Source organism: Castor canadensis, chromosome 5 (genome assembly GCF_047511655.1).
Source record: "Castor canadensis chromosome 5, mCasCan1.hap1v2, whole genome shotgun sequence".
Lineage (NCBI taxonomy): Eukaryota > Metazoa > Chordata > Mammalia > Rodentia > Castoridae > Castor > Castor canadensis.
The window spans coordinates 180,687,162-180,701,778 of record NC_133390.1 but is presented as its reverse complement, the minus strand read 5'-3'; the positions used below and the strand labels follow the sequence as shown (position 1 = coordinate 180,701,778).

At 60.1% G+C, this 14,617-nt stretch overlaps 1 protein-coding gene across 6 annotated transcripts in view; it reads left to right on the top strand.

The window, feature by feature from the left end:
- Lama5 (laminin subunit alpha 5) overlaps positions 1 to 14,533 on the top strand; it is a 46,981-nt gene extending 32,448 nt beyond the window's left edge. For 2 of the 6 annotated variants that reach the window (XM_074075070.1, XM_074075075.1), the window contains exons 41-80: positions 1,283 to 1,513; positions 1,999 to 2,112; positions 2,269 to 2,396; positions 2,616 to 2,696; positions 2,793 to 3,007; positions 3,281 to 3,381; positions 3,544 to 3,724; positions 3,820 to 3,969; positions 4,523 to 4,674; positions 4,742 to 4,852; positions 5,104 to 5,215; positions 5,861 to 6,031; positions 6,223 to 6,419; positions 6,599 to 6,715; positions 6,841 to 6,995; positions 7,330 to 7,471; positions 7,559 to 7,661; positions 7,955 to 8,065; positions 8,768 to 8,947; positions 9,021 to 9,169; positions 9,258 to 9,434; positions 9,526 to 9,662; positions 9,738 to 9,891; positions 10,048 to 10,181; positions 10,253 to 10,415; positions 10,527 to 10,649; positions 10,728 to 10,876; positions 10,951 to 11,083; positions 11,162 to 11,305; positions 11,471 to 11,601; positions 11,692 to 11,862; positions 11,943 to 12,078; positions 12,179 to 12,324; positions 12,453 to 12,645; positions 12,723 to 12,896; positions 12,993 to 13,146; positions 13,233 to 13,366; positions 13,460 to 13,553; positions 13,692 to 13,814; positions 13,996 to 14,533. In XM_074075070.1, the coding sequence (XP_073931171.1) occupies positions 1,283 to 1,513; positions 1,999 to 2,112; positions 2,269 to 2,396; positions 2,616 to 2,696; positions 2,793 to 3,007; positions 3,281 to 3,381; positions 3,544 to 3,724; positions 3,820 to 3,969; positions 4,523 to 4,674; positions 4,742 to 4,852; positions 5,104 to 5,215; positions 5,861 to 6,031; positions 6,223 to 6,419; positions 6,599 to 6,715; positions 6,841 to 6,995; positions 7,330 to 7,471; positions 7,559 to 7,661; positions 7,955 to 8,065; positions 8,768 to 8,947; positions 9,021 to 9,169; positions 9,258 to 9,434; positions 9,526 to 9,662; positions 9,738 to 9,891; positions 10,048 to 10,181; positions 10,253 to 10,415; positions 10,527 to 10,649; positions 10,728 to 10,876; positions 10,951 to 11,083; positions 11,162 to 11,305; positions 11,471 to 11,601; positions 11,692 to 11,862; positions 11,943 to 12,078; positions 12,179 to 12,324; positions 12,453 to 12,645; positions 12,723 to 12,896; positions 12,993 to 13,146; positions 13,233 to 13,366; positions 13,460 to 13,553; positions 13,692 to 13,814; positions 13,996 to 14,135 (5,811 nt within the window). In that variant the 3' untranslated portion in view covers positions 14,136 to 14,533. Of the gene's footprint in view, positions 1 to 1,282; positions 1,514 to 1,998; positions 2,113 to 2,268; positions 2,397 to 2,615; positions 2,697 to 2,792; positions 3,008 to 3,280; positions 3,382 to 3,543; positions 3,725 to 3,819; positions 3,970 to 4,522; positions 4,675 to 4,741; positions 4,853 to 5,103; positions 5,216 to 5,860; positions 6,032 to 6,222; positions 6,420 to 6,598; positions 6,716 to 6,840; positions 6,996 to 7,329; positions 7,472 to 7,558; positions 7,662 to 7,954; positions 8,066 to 8,767; positions 8,948 to 9,020; positions 9,170 to 9,257; positions 9,435 to 9,525; positions 9,663 to 9,737; positions 9,892 to 10,047; positions 10,182 to 10,252; positions 10,416 to 10,526; positions 10,650 to 10,727; positions 10,877 to 10,950; positions 11,084 to 11,161; positions 11,306 to 11,470; positions 11,602 to 11,691; positions 11,863 to 11,942; positions 12,079 to 12,178; positions 12,325 to 12,452; positions 12,646 to 12,722; positions 12,897 to 12,992; positions 13,147 to 13,232; positions 13,367 to 13,459; positions 13,554 to 13,691; positions 13,815 to 13,995 lie in introns of those variants that run through there. The other 4 variants (XM_074075072.1, XM_074075071.1, XM_074075074.1 and 1 more) reach the window with 4 other exon arrangements.
- Positions 14,534 to 14,617: the final 84 nt, after the last annotated feature.

Below are 14,617 nucleotides of genomic sequence, written 5' to 3'. Positions count from 1 at the left end.
AACAGCAGGAGGCGGCCAATGGCAGGAGAGCTTCCTTTCTTGTCATCCCATAAATGTGACACTACCTTGCCACACACTGGTTTGCAAAGCTCTGATCACAGTGGTGAGTCCTGAATGGCTTCCTGCTGCTCAGTGGCCATTTTACTCCCTCCTGTGAGCTGCTCCTCTGTAAATTTTTTTGATGCATATACAATTAATTCATTATGCTTATTGTGAATATAACTATGAGATTAATATTGCCAGAAAATGCAGGTAGGTCTGTGATCTGTGGAGCAAGGTTTGTTTCTTCTTTGGTTAAGTACACTGCATGGACACAGTAAGAATGAGATGGATTAAGAAGAAAGTCTAGCTGGGCACCAGTGGCTCACACCTGTAATCCTAGCTACTCAGGAGGCAGAGATCAGGAGGATCGCAGTTCAAAGAAGGCAGACTGGGCAAATAGTTCATGAGACCCTATCTCGAAAAAAACCCTTCACAAGATAGGGCTGGTGGAGCGGCTCAAGGTGAAGGCCCTGAGTTCAAATCCCAGTACTGCAAGAAAATAAAAAGAAACTCTGAGGATTGGCTTACTATTTACATGAGCTAACCTTGAAAGAACTAGTTTGATAAGACTCTATACAGCAATATCAAATTACATTGAAACAAAATTCTAAACTGAAGTTTATCATCTTAAAACACCATGTTAAGGATATAAGATAGGCTGTTGTATTTTTTTCATTGTAGGTCTTTTTTTTTAATTGTGCTGGAGGTACATTGTGGTATTTACAAAAGTTCTTACAACATATCAAATACATTATAGTAGAATTCACCCCCTCCACCGCTCTCCTTCATCCCTTTCCCCGTCCTCTATCTTTTACCCATCTCTCTTTGACCTTTTCAGGGCAGTTTATTCTTGACACAGCCTTTGTCAGAGGCTTCTGTCTTCCATCTGTAGGTCATCCTTTCTTTCTCTGAAGTGTCTTTTGATGAACCGTTTTTCCCTTTAATGTACTCAAGTTCATCAGTTTTTCGTGTGCAATTAGTGTTTTTGTGTCTTCAGAGAGCTTGTCTCTCCAAGGTCAAAAGCGTTCACCTGTATTTTCTTCTAAGAGCATAAACTATTTTCTTTGCACGTTTAAATTCTTAATACACCTGGAGTTGACTTTGGTATGTGGCATGAGGTAGGGGTCCACAGGTGACTGGAACCTCCTGCTTGTGTGGTCAGTGTATGTCCCTGTCCTACGTGAGGATCTGTTCTACCCTATTGAGTGTGGCCCCACCGAGATCCTGTCTTGGCCTGCAGGGAAACTTCCGGCACACTGAGACCCACAATGCTGTGTCCCGTGAGGAGCTCATGATGGTTCTGGCAGGCCTGGAGCAAGTGCAGATCCGTGCCCTCTTCTCACAGACCTCCTCAGCTGTCTCCCTGCGGAGGGTGGTGTTGGAGGTAGCTAGTGAGGCAGGCAGGGGACCTCCCGCCAGCAATGTGGAGTTGTGCATGTGCCCTGCTAACTACCGTGGGGACTCGTGCCAGGTAGGTATGGAGGGGTGCTAGGCCATGGTGTTACCCTCACTGGACCTCCTTCTCTCAAGCTTGGTTCTGATGGCACCCATCTGCACCCCATCCCCATCTCTGCCCCCACCCGCTTTGTGTCTTCCTGCCCCTGCCCTGCAAGCCCGCTTGCTGGTCAGCTGTTGCATTGCCCTGCTGTTCACTCACTGCTGGCCATTTGTGAGCTGTGGTGTCTACGTGGCTTGGGAACTGTGTCCTTAGGCTTGGAGGCCAGTAGCCCAACCCTTGGCCTCCAGCTACTCATGGCCAGGAGTTCCTGACCGCGCCCTGGCCTCTGACTCTGCAGTGCCCGTGCTCCAGGGCATGTGCTCTCTGCAGCCTTTGACCCCTGCTGAGGGAAGGCAGGACCCCCAGGGATGGACCATGAGCAGCCTCCCTGGTCTGCCCAACTTTGGGCTGGCCCTGCCTCCTTTCTCCGTCACTAACACCCTCTCGCATTCCCGCAGGAGTGTGCCCCTGGCTACTATCGGGACATCAAAGGGCTCTTTCTGGGTCGATGTGTACCCTGCCAGTGCCATGGCCATTCAGACCGCTGTCTCCCTGGCTCTGGCATCTGTGTGGTAAGTAGAGCCTGGTAGGGATTGGACAGCCACCAAAGGCAGGGACAGGCAGGCCAAGAAAGATCCCAGGGCCCCAGATAAACTGAGACCTAGTGTGCAGGGAACTAGAGGGAAGTTGTTTATTGTCAGCATTGACCTTCCTTCTGCTCTGCCCAGGGCTGCCAGCACAACACAGAGGGGGACCACTGTGAGCGCTGCCAGCCCGGCTTTGTGAGCAGCGGGGTTGAGGACCCCACGGCCCCCTGTGTCAGCTGCCCCTGCCCCCAGCCAGTGCCCTCAAACAAGTAAGCTGGACCAGCCCTCCTGGGTGGAGACCCTCCCTGATCATGCCCATCCCCTTGACAGTCCCCTTCCTGGAGTGTCCCCCCCTTTGGCGGCTGGAGGGTTCAGACTGCCTCCCTGGAAGCCCAGGGCAGCTAGAGTGGGCCCATCAGACTGAGCACAGGCACCCTGGCTCAGGGCCAGGGAGAACAGGTGTAGAGTGACCGACTGCCTCTTTGCAGCTTTGCAGACGGCTGCATCCTGCGAGGTGGCCGCACCCAGTGCCTGTGCAAACCGGGTTATGCTGGGACCTCCTGCGAGCGGTAAGCTGGGAGGGTGGGCCAGAGTGCAGATCCCAGGGGACTTGTGTGTGGGGCCACCAGACACTGACTGTCCCCTCCCCCTTGCTGTCACCCCAGATGCGCGCCTGGCTTCTTTGGCAACCCTATGGTGCTGGGCAGTTCCTGCCAGCCCTGTGACTGCAGTGGCAATGGCGACCCTAACATGATCTTCAGCGACTGTGACCCTCTGACAGGCGTCTGCCGTGGCTGCCTGCGCCACACCACCGGGCCCCGCTGCGAAAGTTGTGCCCCCGGCTTCTATGGCAACGCCCTGCTGCCTGGCAACTGCACCCGTAGGCAGGGGTGGGAGCGCTGGGTGTACCCAAGAACAGGAATGTGTGCCACTGCTGTTGCTGTGGTCCAGCAGGACTAGTGGCCAGGCTCCTTCCCCATCATGGTCAGACCCCACACCCAGACTAAATGGTCAAGAAATGTCCATCAGGGCTGCGGGGAGGTAGCAGTTATGGGCTCCAAGAGGCCTGGACCAGACAGAGCAGGAAAGGCAGTGAGAAGTGGCAGGCTGGGGTTTGACCTCGGGCAGTTATCACAGCAGCCCCCTTCTGCAGGGTGCGACTGCTCCCCGTGTGGGACAGAGACCTGTGATCCCCAGAGTGGGCGCTGCCTGTGTAAGGCAGGTGTGACTGGGCAGCGCTGTGACCGCTGCCAGGTAGGTTGGTAGGGAGACTCCAGGCCTGGGGGGACCTAGGAGGGCTAGGGACGGGGTGGGCCTGGGAGGGTTGGGCCAGGGGGGCTTGCTTTGGTGGGGTCTGGGTTTCCAGGGCTGGAGGAAGTGGGGCTGGGCAGGGCGTGACAGCAGCCTGTGCCGTAGGAAGAACACTTTGGCTTCGAGCACTGTCAGGGCTGCCGCCCTTGTGCCTGTGGACCGGCTGCTGAGGGCTCTGGGTGCCACCCCCAGAGTGGGCAGTGCCATTGCCCACCAGGTACCTCAGGACCCCAGTGCCGCGAGTGCGCCCCCGGCCACTGGGGGTTCCCGGAGCAGGGCTGCAGACGTGAGTATAAGCAGGGCCACAGGAGGGCAGGTGGGCAGCATGGAATGGCAGGTCTGTCTCAGCCAGAGGCCATGTTACTGTCCCACTCTTCACAGGCTGCCAATGCCAGGGAGGCCACTGTGACCCGCACACGGGTCGCTGCACCTGCCCCCCGGGGCTCAGTGGGGAGCGCTGTGACACGTGCAGCCAGCAGCACCATGTGCCTGTGCCAGGTGGACCGGGGGGCCGTGGCGTCCACTGTGAAGGTGTGCCTTCTCTGTAGCCTTCTGTCACACCCCACCCTTCCTGCTTCACTCGAGGGGAAGAGGTGACCCTTGTTAACCTTGGACCCCGAGTGGCCCCAGCTGTCTCAGTTTCCCAGGGGGACCCCATATCTATCCTCCTGTGGATCCCATGACTCCTCTGACCCCTTTCTGCTGGCCCCATTGCCCTTGGACCCTGCCTGAAGTCACGTGTGCACTAGATCTCAGGCTGGCTTTCTGGTGTCCACCCAGTTCCTTCCTGACCCCCATGATGGCCTCCTGCTGACCCTAGAATCCCCCCATGCTAGCTTCTACCCACTGCTACCTTGACATCTTCAGCCCAGTCTCTCGTGCCAGCCCCATGACCCCTGTGCTGACCCCAAGAGCTCTTAGTCTTGTGACCCCTCACACTGACCCCATTTCTCTGACCTCCAGACCCCTGGCCTCATGCTCACTCCACTTCCTTGATTAAACCTTGCCCTATCCCCACAACCCAAGGTCCCTGTGCTGACCCATGACCCCATACTGACCCCTCACTGTCCCCTCATGCCTTTAGTGTGTGACCACTGTGTGGTTTTACTCCTGGATGACCTTGAGCGGGCTGGTGCTGTCCTCCCCACCATCCGTGAGCAGCTGCATGGTATTAACGCCAGCTCTGTGGCCTGGGCACAGCTGCATAGGCTGAACGCCTCCATCACTGACCTGCAGGTACCTCTCGCCCCGCCTGCCCTCCCCCACCCACCTTCCTCAGATGCTCACCTCCTGCTTCCCACAGAGCCAGCTCCGGGGCCCAGCAGACCCCCGCCACGAGATGACTCAGAGGCTGCAGACCCTGGAACGGCAGAGCACGAGCCTCGAGCAAGACTCACAGCAGCTGGGCAATCAGGCAGGACCCTGCAAGACCCCTGCCCCAAGCACCCTGGGTGCTCCTCCTCCCAGAAGACCCTGACCCCTGGAAACTCCCCAGAGACTCCTCATGTAGAGCCTCTCACATCTTCAAACGCTCTACATCCCCCCCCGACCCCACCACCCCCCGTGCTCTCTGGCTACCCTGGGGCCCAGGCCATGCCTTGTCACTCGTTTTCATGCCTCCCCCTCCCCCGTGCTGGCTGTGATTGAAGGGCACTGCATCCACAGGCCACCGGGGCCCGAGACCAGGCAGGTCGTCTGCTGGACAGCACAGAGGCTACACTGGGCCGGGCACAGATGGTGCTGGAGACCGTCCGGGCTGTGGACCGTGCCTTGAGTGGTAGGGGTGACTCGTGTTGAGGGGTCAGCAGGGAGGGCTTCCTGTTGGGTAGGTGGGAGGCAGGGATTGCTAGGAGTCTCCATCTGAGCTTGGCCTTGAAGAGCCGGCAGGGTAGAGTGAGTTTAGATGGGGTATGGCACCTCTGGAGTGAAGAGTGAGTGGTCAGGACATGGGCAAGGGGCCGGCTCGGCCAGGGCATAAGTCTAGGTGGATCCCATGAGATGGGCTGACATTCATCCACTCCTGCAGGAAAACACTGGCTAGATATTTCAACTCACAGCGTCCTTAGTCACGATCTAAAAACTATGACCAAGAAGAAATTAGGGCTCCCTGAGCTGATATATCAGGACCTGGCCCAGCCTCGGGATCAGAGAGAAAGTGCAATTTCAGCTATGCTCTGGCCAGTGAGCCCGAATTGCGCAAGCAGGAGGGGCAGGAAGGGGTGTCGTGGTGGGACTGCAGGAGGGGAAGGACACAGATGGAAAGAGCAGCCACGGCCTTCAGACCAGGGGCTCTGGGAACCACCAGAGCACTTCTGGGTTATATGCGGATGGCCTGCTGAAAGTGCTCCAGGGGAGCTCAGGCTGGAGGCCCAGGGGCAGAAGTCTGCCCAGCAGCAGACCCTGACCATTCACTGCCCTGCAGACCTAGCCTCCCAGATGGGCCACCTGTCTCCAGCCAATGCTTCGACCCCATCGGGTGACCAGCTGCGCCGGACACTGGCAGAAGTGGAGCGGCTGCTCCGGGAGGTTCGGGCTCGTGACCTGGGAGCCCCCCGGGCAGTGGCAGAAGCTGAGCGGGCCGAGGCCCAGAGGCGTGAGTGGTGCTGACCCCTCAAGCAGAGCTGGGAAGGGGCAGGGATGTGACCTGGGACCCCCAGGGCTGAGGCTGGGCTGGACTGGCTCCAGGTCTGCTTTGGAGGGCCAGGCATGGGCCAGGTCGGGAGGAGGGATCACAAAGAGATGTGGCAGCGAGAGTGACCATCCCTATACCCTGCTGTTTGACAGTGCTGACCCACGTGCAGGAGCAGCTGACCAGCCGCTGGGAGGAAAACCGGGCACTGGCCACAAGCACCCGTGACCAACTGGCCCAGTATGAGGCTGGCCTGATGGACCTGCGTGAGGCCCTGAACCAGGCAGTGAACACCACACGGGAGGCTGAGGAGCTCAATAGCCGTAACCAGGAGTTGGTGGAGGAAGCCCTGGTGAGGGCACCCCCGCCTCAGCTGTCTGCATTCCCCACCACGCCTCCCCATCTCTGCCCTCCCCTCCACCCTCCCTCTCGCCCTCCACCCTCCCCTACCTCCCAGTCTGCACCCTGTACTCACACCTCTTACCCGGTGACCGCTCTTTGTTCCCACCCCACCCCCAACTCTGCCCTCAGCAACGGAAGCGGGAGCTGTCCCGGGACAATGCCACCCTGAAAGGCACTCTTCAGGCTGCCAGCCGCACCCTGGGCCGGGCCTCTGAGTTTCTGCGTGGCGTAGACCAGGCCAAGGAGGTGAGCCCAGCCAGCTCCCCGACTTGCATGCTAAGTGCAGCCCTTGGGGTCCCAAGTCAGGTGGGTGTGAGTAGGATTGGGAGGTGCTTCCCACTAAACCAAGCCCACCCACCACAATCCCCCAGGACCTGGAGCACCTGGCTGCCAGCCTGGATGGGGCTCAGATGCCCCTGCTGCAGAAGATACGGGCCTTCTCCCCGGCCGGCAGCAAGTTGGACTTGGTAGAGGCCGCTGAGGCCCACGCACGGCAACTGGACCAGCTGGCGCCCAACCTGTCCAGGTGTGTGGCCCAATGAAGAGGGGCCCTGGATCCACCCCAGGGATGCAGCACAGCCCCTGACAAATGCAGTCAGGCTGCTCTTGGAGGGCCCCTAGAAGGAGAACCCTTTGTCTCCGAAGGAGCTAGGCCCTCCTCATCCCCACAGGCAGTCAGGGCCCAGAAAGGAGCAGTGGACAGAGGAGCAGGGCAAAGTACAAAGATTTGGAGGTTGGACCTGATCGACAGGCCAGATGTACCATGTGCCGTGATGGCAGGGGACCAGAAGCCAGGCTAAGGTGTCTGGCTTCTTCACCTGCACACTTTTGACCCTACCACTCACCCTTCTACCACACAGCATCATCCTCAGTGTCAATCAGGATCGCTTTATCCAGAGGGCTGTGGAGGCCTCCAACGCCTACAGCAGTATCCTGCAGGCTGTGCAGGCTGCTGAGGATGCTGCTGGCCAGGCCCAGAAGCAGGCAAGTCGCACATGGGAGGTGAGTTTCTGACAGTCCCTCGGCCCTGGGAGCCCTACCTGCCTGCCTCCCCTGGCAGAGTGAGGCATCCCGTTCTCACGTCTGCAGATGGTGGTGAGGCGGGGCCTGGCAGCCAGAGCCCAGCAGCTGTTGGCTAACAGCAGTGACCTGGAGGAGGCCGTCCTTGGGCAGCAGCGGAAGTTGGGCCTTGGTGAGTGCTGGGTTTGTGGGTGCGTCCAGGCTTTTCAGAGACTCTGGTCTCTGGGCTCCATCACGTAGGGGTCTTTGGTTGTTCCCATGTGGTTCAGGGTGGGAATCAAGTGGGCTTTGGAGGCGACTGCCCTGTGTGAGTTCTGCTCCCCAGGCCTGCCATGCCTTGTAGTTAGGACCAAGGCCCACAGGGGGCCTAAGCTGAGGACCTCATGTCTGGTGTCTCTGTCCGTCCATGGCCTTGGTCAGGAGGGCTGGGGAGGCTCTTTTGTGCTGAAGCTGCCTCTTCCGCAGCGCGGGTCACCCTGCAGGGTGCTGGGATCCAGCTCCGAGACATCCGAGCTGAGAAGGACCAGCTGGCAGCCCGGATCCAGGAGGTGCAGGCTATGCTGGCCATGGACACAGGTGTGTGGAGGCGTGTTCCTACCGTTGCCTGCCTGCTATGGTAGACATATGTCCCACCTATGCCATTGGAATGCAGTGCTGGTCACGTGTGACTGCTGAGGCCCTGCTGTGACCAGTGTAGCTGAGGAGACTCCATGGTGGGCAGCACAGGGCCAAATGCTGGGGCCTAGCATGGCCTCACTGGGGTCGTGCCTCTAGCCAGGGACACAGACACCAACACAGTGGCCTCAGAAGTGCTGTGACGGAAGTAAAGGCACAGGGAGGAAGAGCCCTAGGGAGCTTCTCACTCACAGACGGGCATCTCTGGGAGGGAACAGCTGGTCAGCGAGTGCAGAGGCTGAAGAGGGGCCCGTATGGTTGGAGGTGAAGCCTTGCTGGGGAGGATCATGGCTGCTACTCAGAGAGGGCTCAGAGCAAAGGAGGATGCCGTCTGACCAGGGGTCAGCTGGACTTGAGTTTCAGAGGCCTGGGCAAAGGCCTGGGAGATGACTGTGGCCCAGGTGGTGGGAGGGACTTCTGAGCTGGAGGGGGCGTCTGGTGGGCTGCCAACAACCAGTTTTGACTGCACTGAGCTATGGGTATGGGACACATGATCTATGGAGCCTGGAGTCCCCATTGCTGGTGTAGTGGAGGGGCTTGGGGACATGGAGCCAGAATGGTTCTTGCCCAGCCCCTGCTGAGCCCATCTTCTGCCCGCTGCAGATGAGACAAGTGAAAAGATTGCCCATGCCAAGACCGTGGCCACTGAAGCCCAGGGCATGGCTGCCCGTGTGAATTCCCAAGTTGAGGACATGCAGAAGAACCTGGAGCAGTGGCAGGGCCAGTTTGGGGGCCTGCGGGGCCAGGATCTGAACCAGGTGGTGCTTGACGCAGGCCGCTCAGGTGAGCTGCGGTCCTCAGCACTCTTGCGGGGCAGTGGAGGGGAGGGGAGGTACTCAGTCCCCACTCTCCATAGTGTCTACCCTGGAGAAGACACTTCCACAGCTGCTGGCCAAACTGAGCCTCCTGGAAAACCGTGGGGCACACAATGCCAGCCTGGCCCTGTCTGCCAGCATCGGCCGCGTGAGGGAGCTCATTGCCCAGGCCCGGGGTGCCGCCAGCAAGGTGGGTAGGAGTTTCACCTTAGGGATTAGGTAGGGACAGTGAGACCTGGGAGACCAGGTAGACAGCATCGGTGTGCCTGCACCCCCAGGTCAAGGTGCCCATGAAGTTCAACGGGCGCTCGGGGGTGCAGCTGCGTGCCCCACGGGACCTTGCCGACCTCGCTGCCTACACTGCCCTCAAATTCTACCTGCAAAGCCCAGTGGCAGTGCCCACACCTGGAGAGAACACTGGAGACCACTTCGTGCTGTACATGGGCAGCCGCGAGGTACCAGGCGTGCCGGAAGGAGGGCTGGGCTGGGTGGCAGGTTGGAAAAGGTTGGTCCCAGTTCCAACTGTGTCTTCCTGCTGCTGCTTAGGCCACTGGGGACTACCTTGGTGTGTCTCTGCGCAACCAAAAGGTGCACTGGGTGTACCAGCTGGGGGAGGCCAGCCTTGCATCCCTCAGCATTGACGAGAACATTGGGGAGCAATTCGCAACTGTCAGCATTGACAGGTGAGCCCTGGGGAGAGGTCAGGCCTGTAGCTGCTGGGCTCATATCCACACCTCACCATGCACCTCTGCCCTCAGGACCCTTCAGTTTGGTCATATGTCTGTCACAGTGGAGAATCAGGTGGTCCAAGAGATCAAGGGGGACACAGTGGCCCCTGGGATGGAGGGGCTACTCAACCTGCGGCCTGACGACTTCGTCTTCTATGTGGGAGGGTACCCCAGCAACTTCACGGTAAGCGGGGCCCGGCCTCAGGGCAGTGTCGGAGAGGACCAGCAGTCCTACCTCTCTTATCCTTGGCGGCCAGTCTCAGTCAGTCCTCTTGCAGTCTGGGTTCCCACTGGTCTGTCTTGAATGGCGAGGCGGCCTGATCACATGCTGTGCCCACAGCCCCCGGCACCCCTCCGTTTCCCTGGCTACCGGGGCTGCATTGAGATGGACACATTGAATGAGGAGGTGGTCAGTCTCTACAACTTTGAGAGGACCTTCTGGCTCGACACAGACGTGGATAAGCCTTGTGCTCGGTACGTACAGCCCGGCCCCCCCGCCCCCGCTCTCTCTGCCTTCTGCTGACCTCAACGTCTCTGGCCTGCAGCTCCAAGTCCACCGGAGACCCGTGGCTCACAGATGGCTCCTACTTGGACGGCACTGGCTTTGCTCGCATCGGCTTCGAGAAACAGATGAGCAACACAAAGCGCTTCGACCAGGAGCTGCGGCTCGTGTCCTACAATGGGATCCTCTTCTTCCTAAAGCACCAGGCACACCACCCACCCCCACCCCCACCCCCCGGCACCCCCCCAGGGACCTTCGCTATGTGGACTCTGCGCCATGCGGTCCCTGCCTTGCTGATCCTGCCCCTGTCCCCCTAGAGCCAATTCCTGTGCCTGGCGGTGCGCAAAGGCGACCTTGTGCTTCTCTATGACTTCGGCACAGGCCTGGAGGAGGCTGTCCCGCTGCAACCCGCACCGCCCCTGACGGCAGCCAGCAAGGCGGTAAAGGCCAGGGTGATCGTGGGACCGGGAGGGTCTCAGGGCCACTGCTTACTCTGAAGCCCCTGCCGTGCCCACCAGATCCAGGTGTTCCTGCTGGCTGGCAACCGCAAGCGTGTTCTGGTGCGTGTGGAGAGGGCCACAGTGTTCAGCGTGGAGCAGGACAACTCACTGGAACTGGCCGATGCCTACTACCTGGGGGGCGTGCCGCCAGAGCAGCTGTCTCCGAGGTGAGGCTGGGGCAGTGCACCCAGTGCAGCCCGGGCGGCACTCTGAGGAGGGCTGACCCTCTTGTCCCCTGCAGCCTGCGGCAGCTCTTCCCCTCCGGAGGCTCAGTCCGCGGCTGTGTCAAAGGGATCAAGGCTCTGGGCAAATACGTGGACCTCAAGAGGCTGAACACCACAGGCATCAGCTTCGGCTGCACCGCCGACCTCCTGGTGAGCTGCGCTCCCCCTGCCCCATCAGACAGCACCCTCTTCCCACGCTGCTGGGCACTCAGAGCCCTCTCCCTGCAGGTAGGACGCATCATGACTTTCTATGGCCACGGCTTCCTGCCCCTGTTGCTCCCTGACGTGGCGCCCCTCACAGGAGAGGTCTACTCTGGGTTTGGTTTCCGGAGTAGCCAGGACAGCAGCCTACTTTACTACCGTGCATCTCCGGTGAGGCTGCCCCGCCCACCACACTCCGCCAGTCCTGGGCACTGATCCTTACTAAGGCTGGCCGCGGCCTGCTCCCCCACCTGCTGTGGCCGGTCTGGACTTGGGTGGCTGTAGTGGGGGAGTCCGGGTCCTGGCCTGACTAGCCAATCTGGCCACTGTCCCCAGGACGGGCCATGTCAGGTGTCCCTCCAGGAAGGCCATGTGGTATTCCAGTTTATGAGGACAGAGGTGGAAACTCGAGACGTCTTTGCTGATGGTGCTCCCCACTATGTTGCCTTCTACAGCAATGCCACAGGGTGAGCACCTGCCTCTCACAGACAGGCCTTGTGGGAAGGGGTGGGCAGGGCTGGGGAGGGCTGGGGAAACACTGCCCTTCTACCTTCCAGGGTCTGGCTCTATGTGGACGACCAGCTGCAGCAGATGAAGACCCACCAGGCGCCGCTCCTGGGGCTCCAGCCACAACCCAGTGGGGGTCCCAGGCTCCTCCTTGGAGGCCTGACTGAGTCTGACACCTCCTCTAACTTCCGCGGCTGCATCAGCAATGTTTTTGTGCAACGGTGAGCTGTGGGCGTGGGGGAGATGAGGTTCCAGCCAACCCCCTGCAGCTGCTGACTGGCAGTTCACCCGTCCCCCACAGGCTCCGGGGACCACAGCGTGTGTTCGATCTGCAGCAAAATGCGGGTGGTGTCAATGTGAGCACAGGCTGTGCCCTGGCGCCTCACACACAGACCCTGAGGCAGGGACCCCAAGGGCTGAGGGCTGCGACTCGGAAGGTAAGGCACTGTGGTGGTGTGAAGGCGGAACTGGAGTGGGTGGGAAGGCACTCCCTAAGCCAGTAGCCCTTGCATCCTGGTCTGTGCCCGCCCACCCCAGGCTTCCCGCCGCAGCCGGCAGCACAGCCAGGACTCTTTCTGTACACCGCCGCGGCGCCTCAGGACCATCCGAGGCACCTACCAGTTTGGAGGCCCCTCGCCCAGTTACCTGGAATTTGCAGGCATCACAAATCCTCCTGGAAATTGGTAGGGCCGGGCTGGGCCGGGCCGGGCCGGGCCGGGCCGGGCTGGGCTGGGCCGGGCTGGGCCGGGCTGGACTGGGCTGGGCTAGGCTTGGAGGTGCTGCCCAGATTGACGCTGTGCTTGGATTCCAGGTCCCATCTCTCGATGCTGGTCCACCCTCGTGCTCCACAGGGCGTCTTGCTCTTTGCTGCCCCCCAGACAAGGAACAGCCCCTCGCTGTTGCTCTTCCTGAGCCATGGACACTTTGTCTTACAGACCGAAGGCCCTAGGCCCCGGCTCCGAGTTCGGAGCCGCCAGCGTTCACGGGCTGGCCGGTGGCACATGGTGAGAGTCTAAGATGAGGGGACATGGGTAGGGCCCCAGGAACCCTCTCCCCCTGACCTTCTCCTCCCTACTCCCAGGTGTCTGTGCGCTGGGAAAAGAGTCAGATCCAGCTGCTCATAGATGGAATCCTGGCCTGGAGCCAACAGGGGCCGCACCATTGGGGCCAGAGGGCAGAGAGCCATCAGCCCCACACCCTTTTTGTGGGGGGCCTCCCTGCCAGCAACCACAGCTCCAAGCTCCCCGTGAGAACCGTGAGATCCATCTTTCCCCCACCCCTGGCCTTGGCCTGACCACTGTCCACCCTCCTCAGCAGCCCTGGCCTGACCCCAGCTGTCTGCTCCACACAGGTGTCCGTGGGATTCAGTGGCTGTGTGAAGAGACTGCGGCTGAATGGGCAGAACCTAGGGACCCCCACACAAATGGTGGGGGTCACACCCTGCATCTCAGGCCCACTGGAGGATGGCCTGTTCTTCGCAGGCAGCGGGGGAGTTGTCACTTTAGGTCTGTGAGGCAGGGCGATTCCTGGGGGCTCTGGGAGGCTCTGGGCAGGGCCTGGCCTTCCTTTCCCATCATGGCTCTCCCCACAGAACCCCCAGAGGTCACACTCCCTGATGTGAGCTTGGAGCTGGAGGTGCGGCCCTTGGCACCCAATGGCCTGATCTTCCACCTGGGACACACCCAGGCACCCCCGTACCTGCAGCTGCAGGTTCTTAAGGAGAAGGTAAGCAGGACTGTGGTGTCGGGCAGGCATGGCCTTCCCCACTCTGCTGGCCTCCAGCAGGCAGAAGCTTGACTGCCCCCACCTCGACCCCAGGTCCTGCTGCGTGCAGATGAAGGAGCAGGCGAGTTCTCTACGTGGGTGAAACACCCCACAGCACTGTGTGATGGGCAGTGGCACCGATTGGCAGGTGAGTGGGGCCCCCATCCCATGGCCAAGGACACCTGTACCCTTCTGTAGAGCAGGGAGCGGCAGGGGACACTGCAGACCCTGGCAGCAGAGCTGGCATGAGCTCTAGGCCAAGCTGAGGTAAATACACATCTGCCAGCAGCAGTCAAGGGCAGGAATGTGCTCCGGCTGGAGGTGGACGCACAGAGCAACCACACCGTGGGCCCTTCACTGGTAGCCTTGGCTGATAGCCCAGTACCTCTGCACCTCGGTGGCCTGCCCAGTGAGTACCCCTTGCCAGGGGTGGGGCCTCCTCCGGGACCAGGCACTGGGTTAACCCTACTCCCATCCCACCCTCCTACAGAGGGGCAGCAGAGGAGACAGGCTGGGTGACCGAAGCATGGCAAGGGCCTGTGGAATCCAGCTGCCAGCCCAGTGAACTCTTCTGCCCCTCTCACCCCTAGAGTCCACAGCTACAGAAGCTGGGTCCACCGCCTATCGTGGCTGCATGAGGAAGCTGGTGGCGAACCAGTCCCCTGTCACCGTGACTGCTGCTGCAGAGTTCCAGGGAGTAGTGGGGGCCAGTGGCTGCCCAGTCACATAGCCCAGCTGCCCTCTTGGATCCCAGTCCCTGCCTGGCCTCACCATCCAGCAGGGCTTTGTCTCAAGCCTGAAGCCCAGCAGAGTGGAGAGGTGTTGACCCGCAGCTGTAGGCCAGCAGGAGCAGCTGCCCATGGTTGCTACAAGGCGTGGTGCTCACACCACCGCCCTACACCTCTGCCATCACGTAGGCTTCATAGAAGTTTGTGGCATTTATCTAGTCTGGGTTCTACAGGTGACGAATTCTATCATCTGGAGATGGTTTATCTTTTCAAATGAAAGGACAAGACTGCAAAATGGGCTTTCACGCTTTGTACTTTCCTCCCACCGTAGTTACTATGAGCGATCTGTAAAACCAGTTCCATTAAAAGTCAATGGGCAGAGCCAAGTGCCACATGCAGGCTCCAGCCTCTGCTGTCCTTTCCTCGACACAGACGAAACCAGCTGGGAGAGCAGCTGTCAGTCCATGTTGCTGCTGCAGCTCGC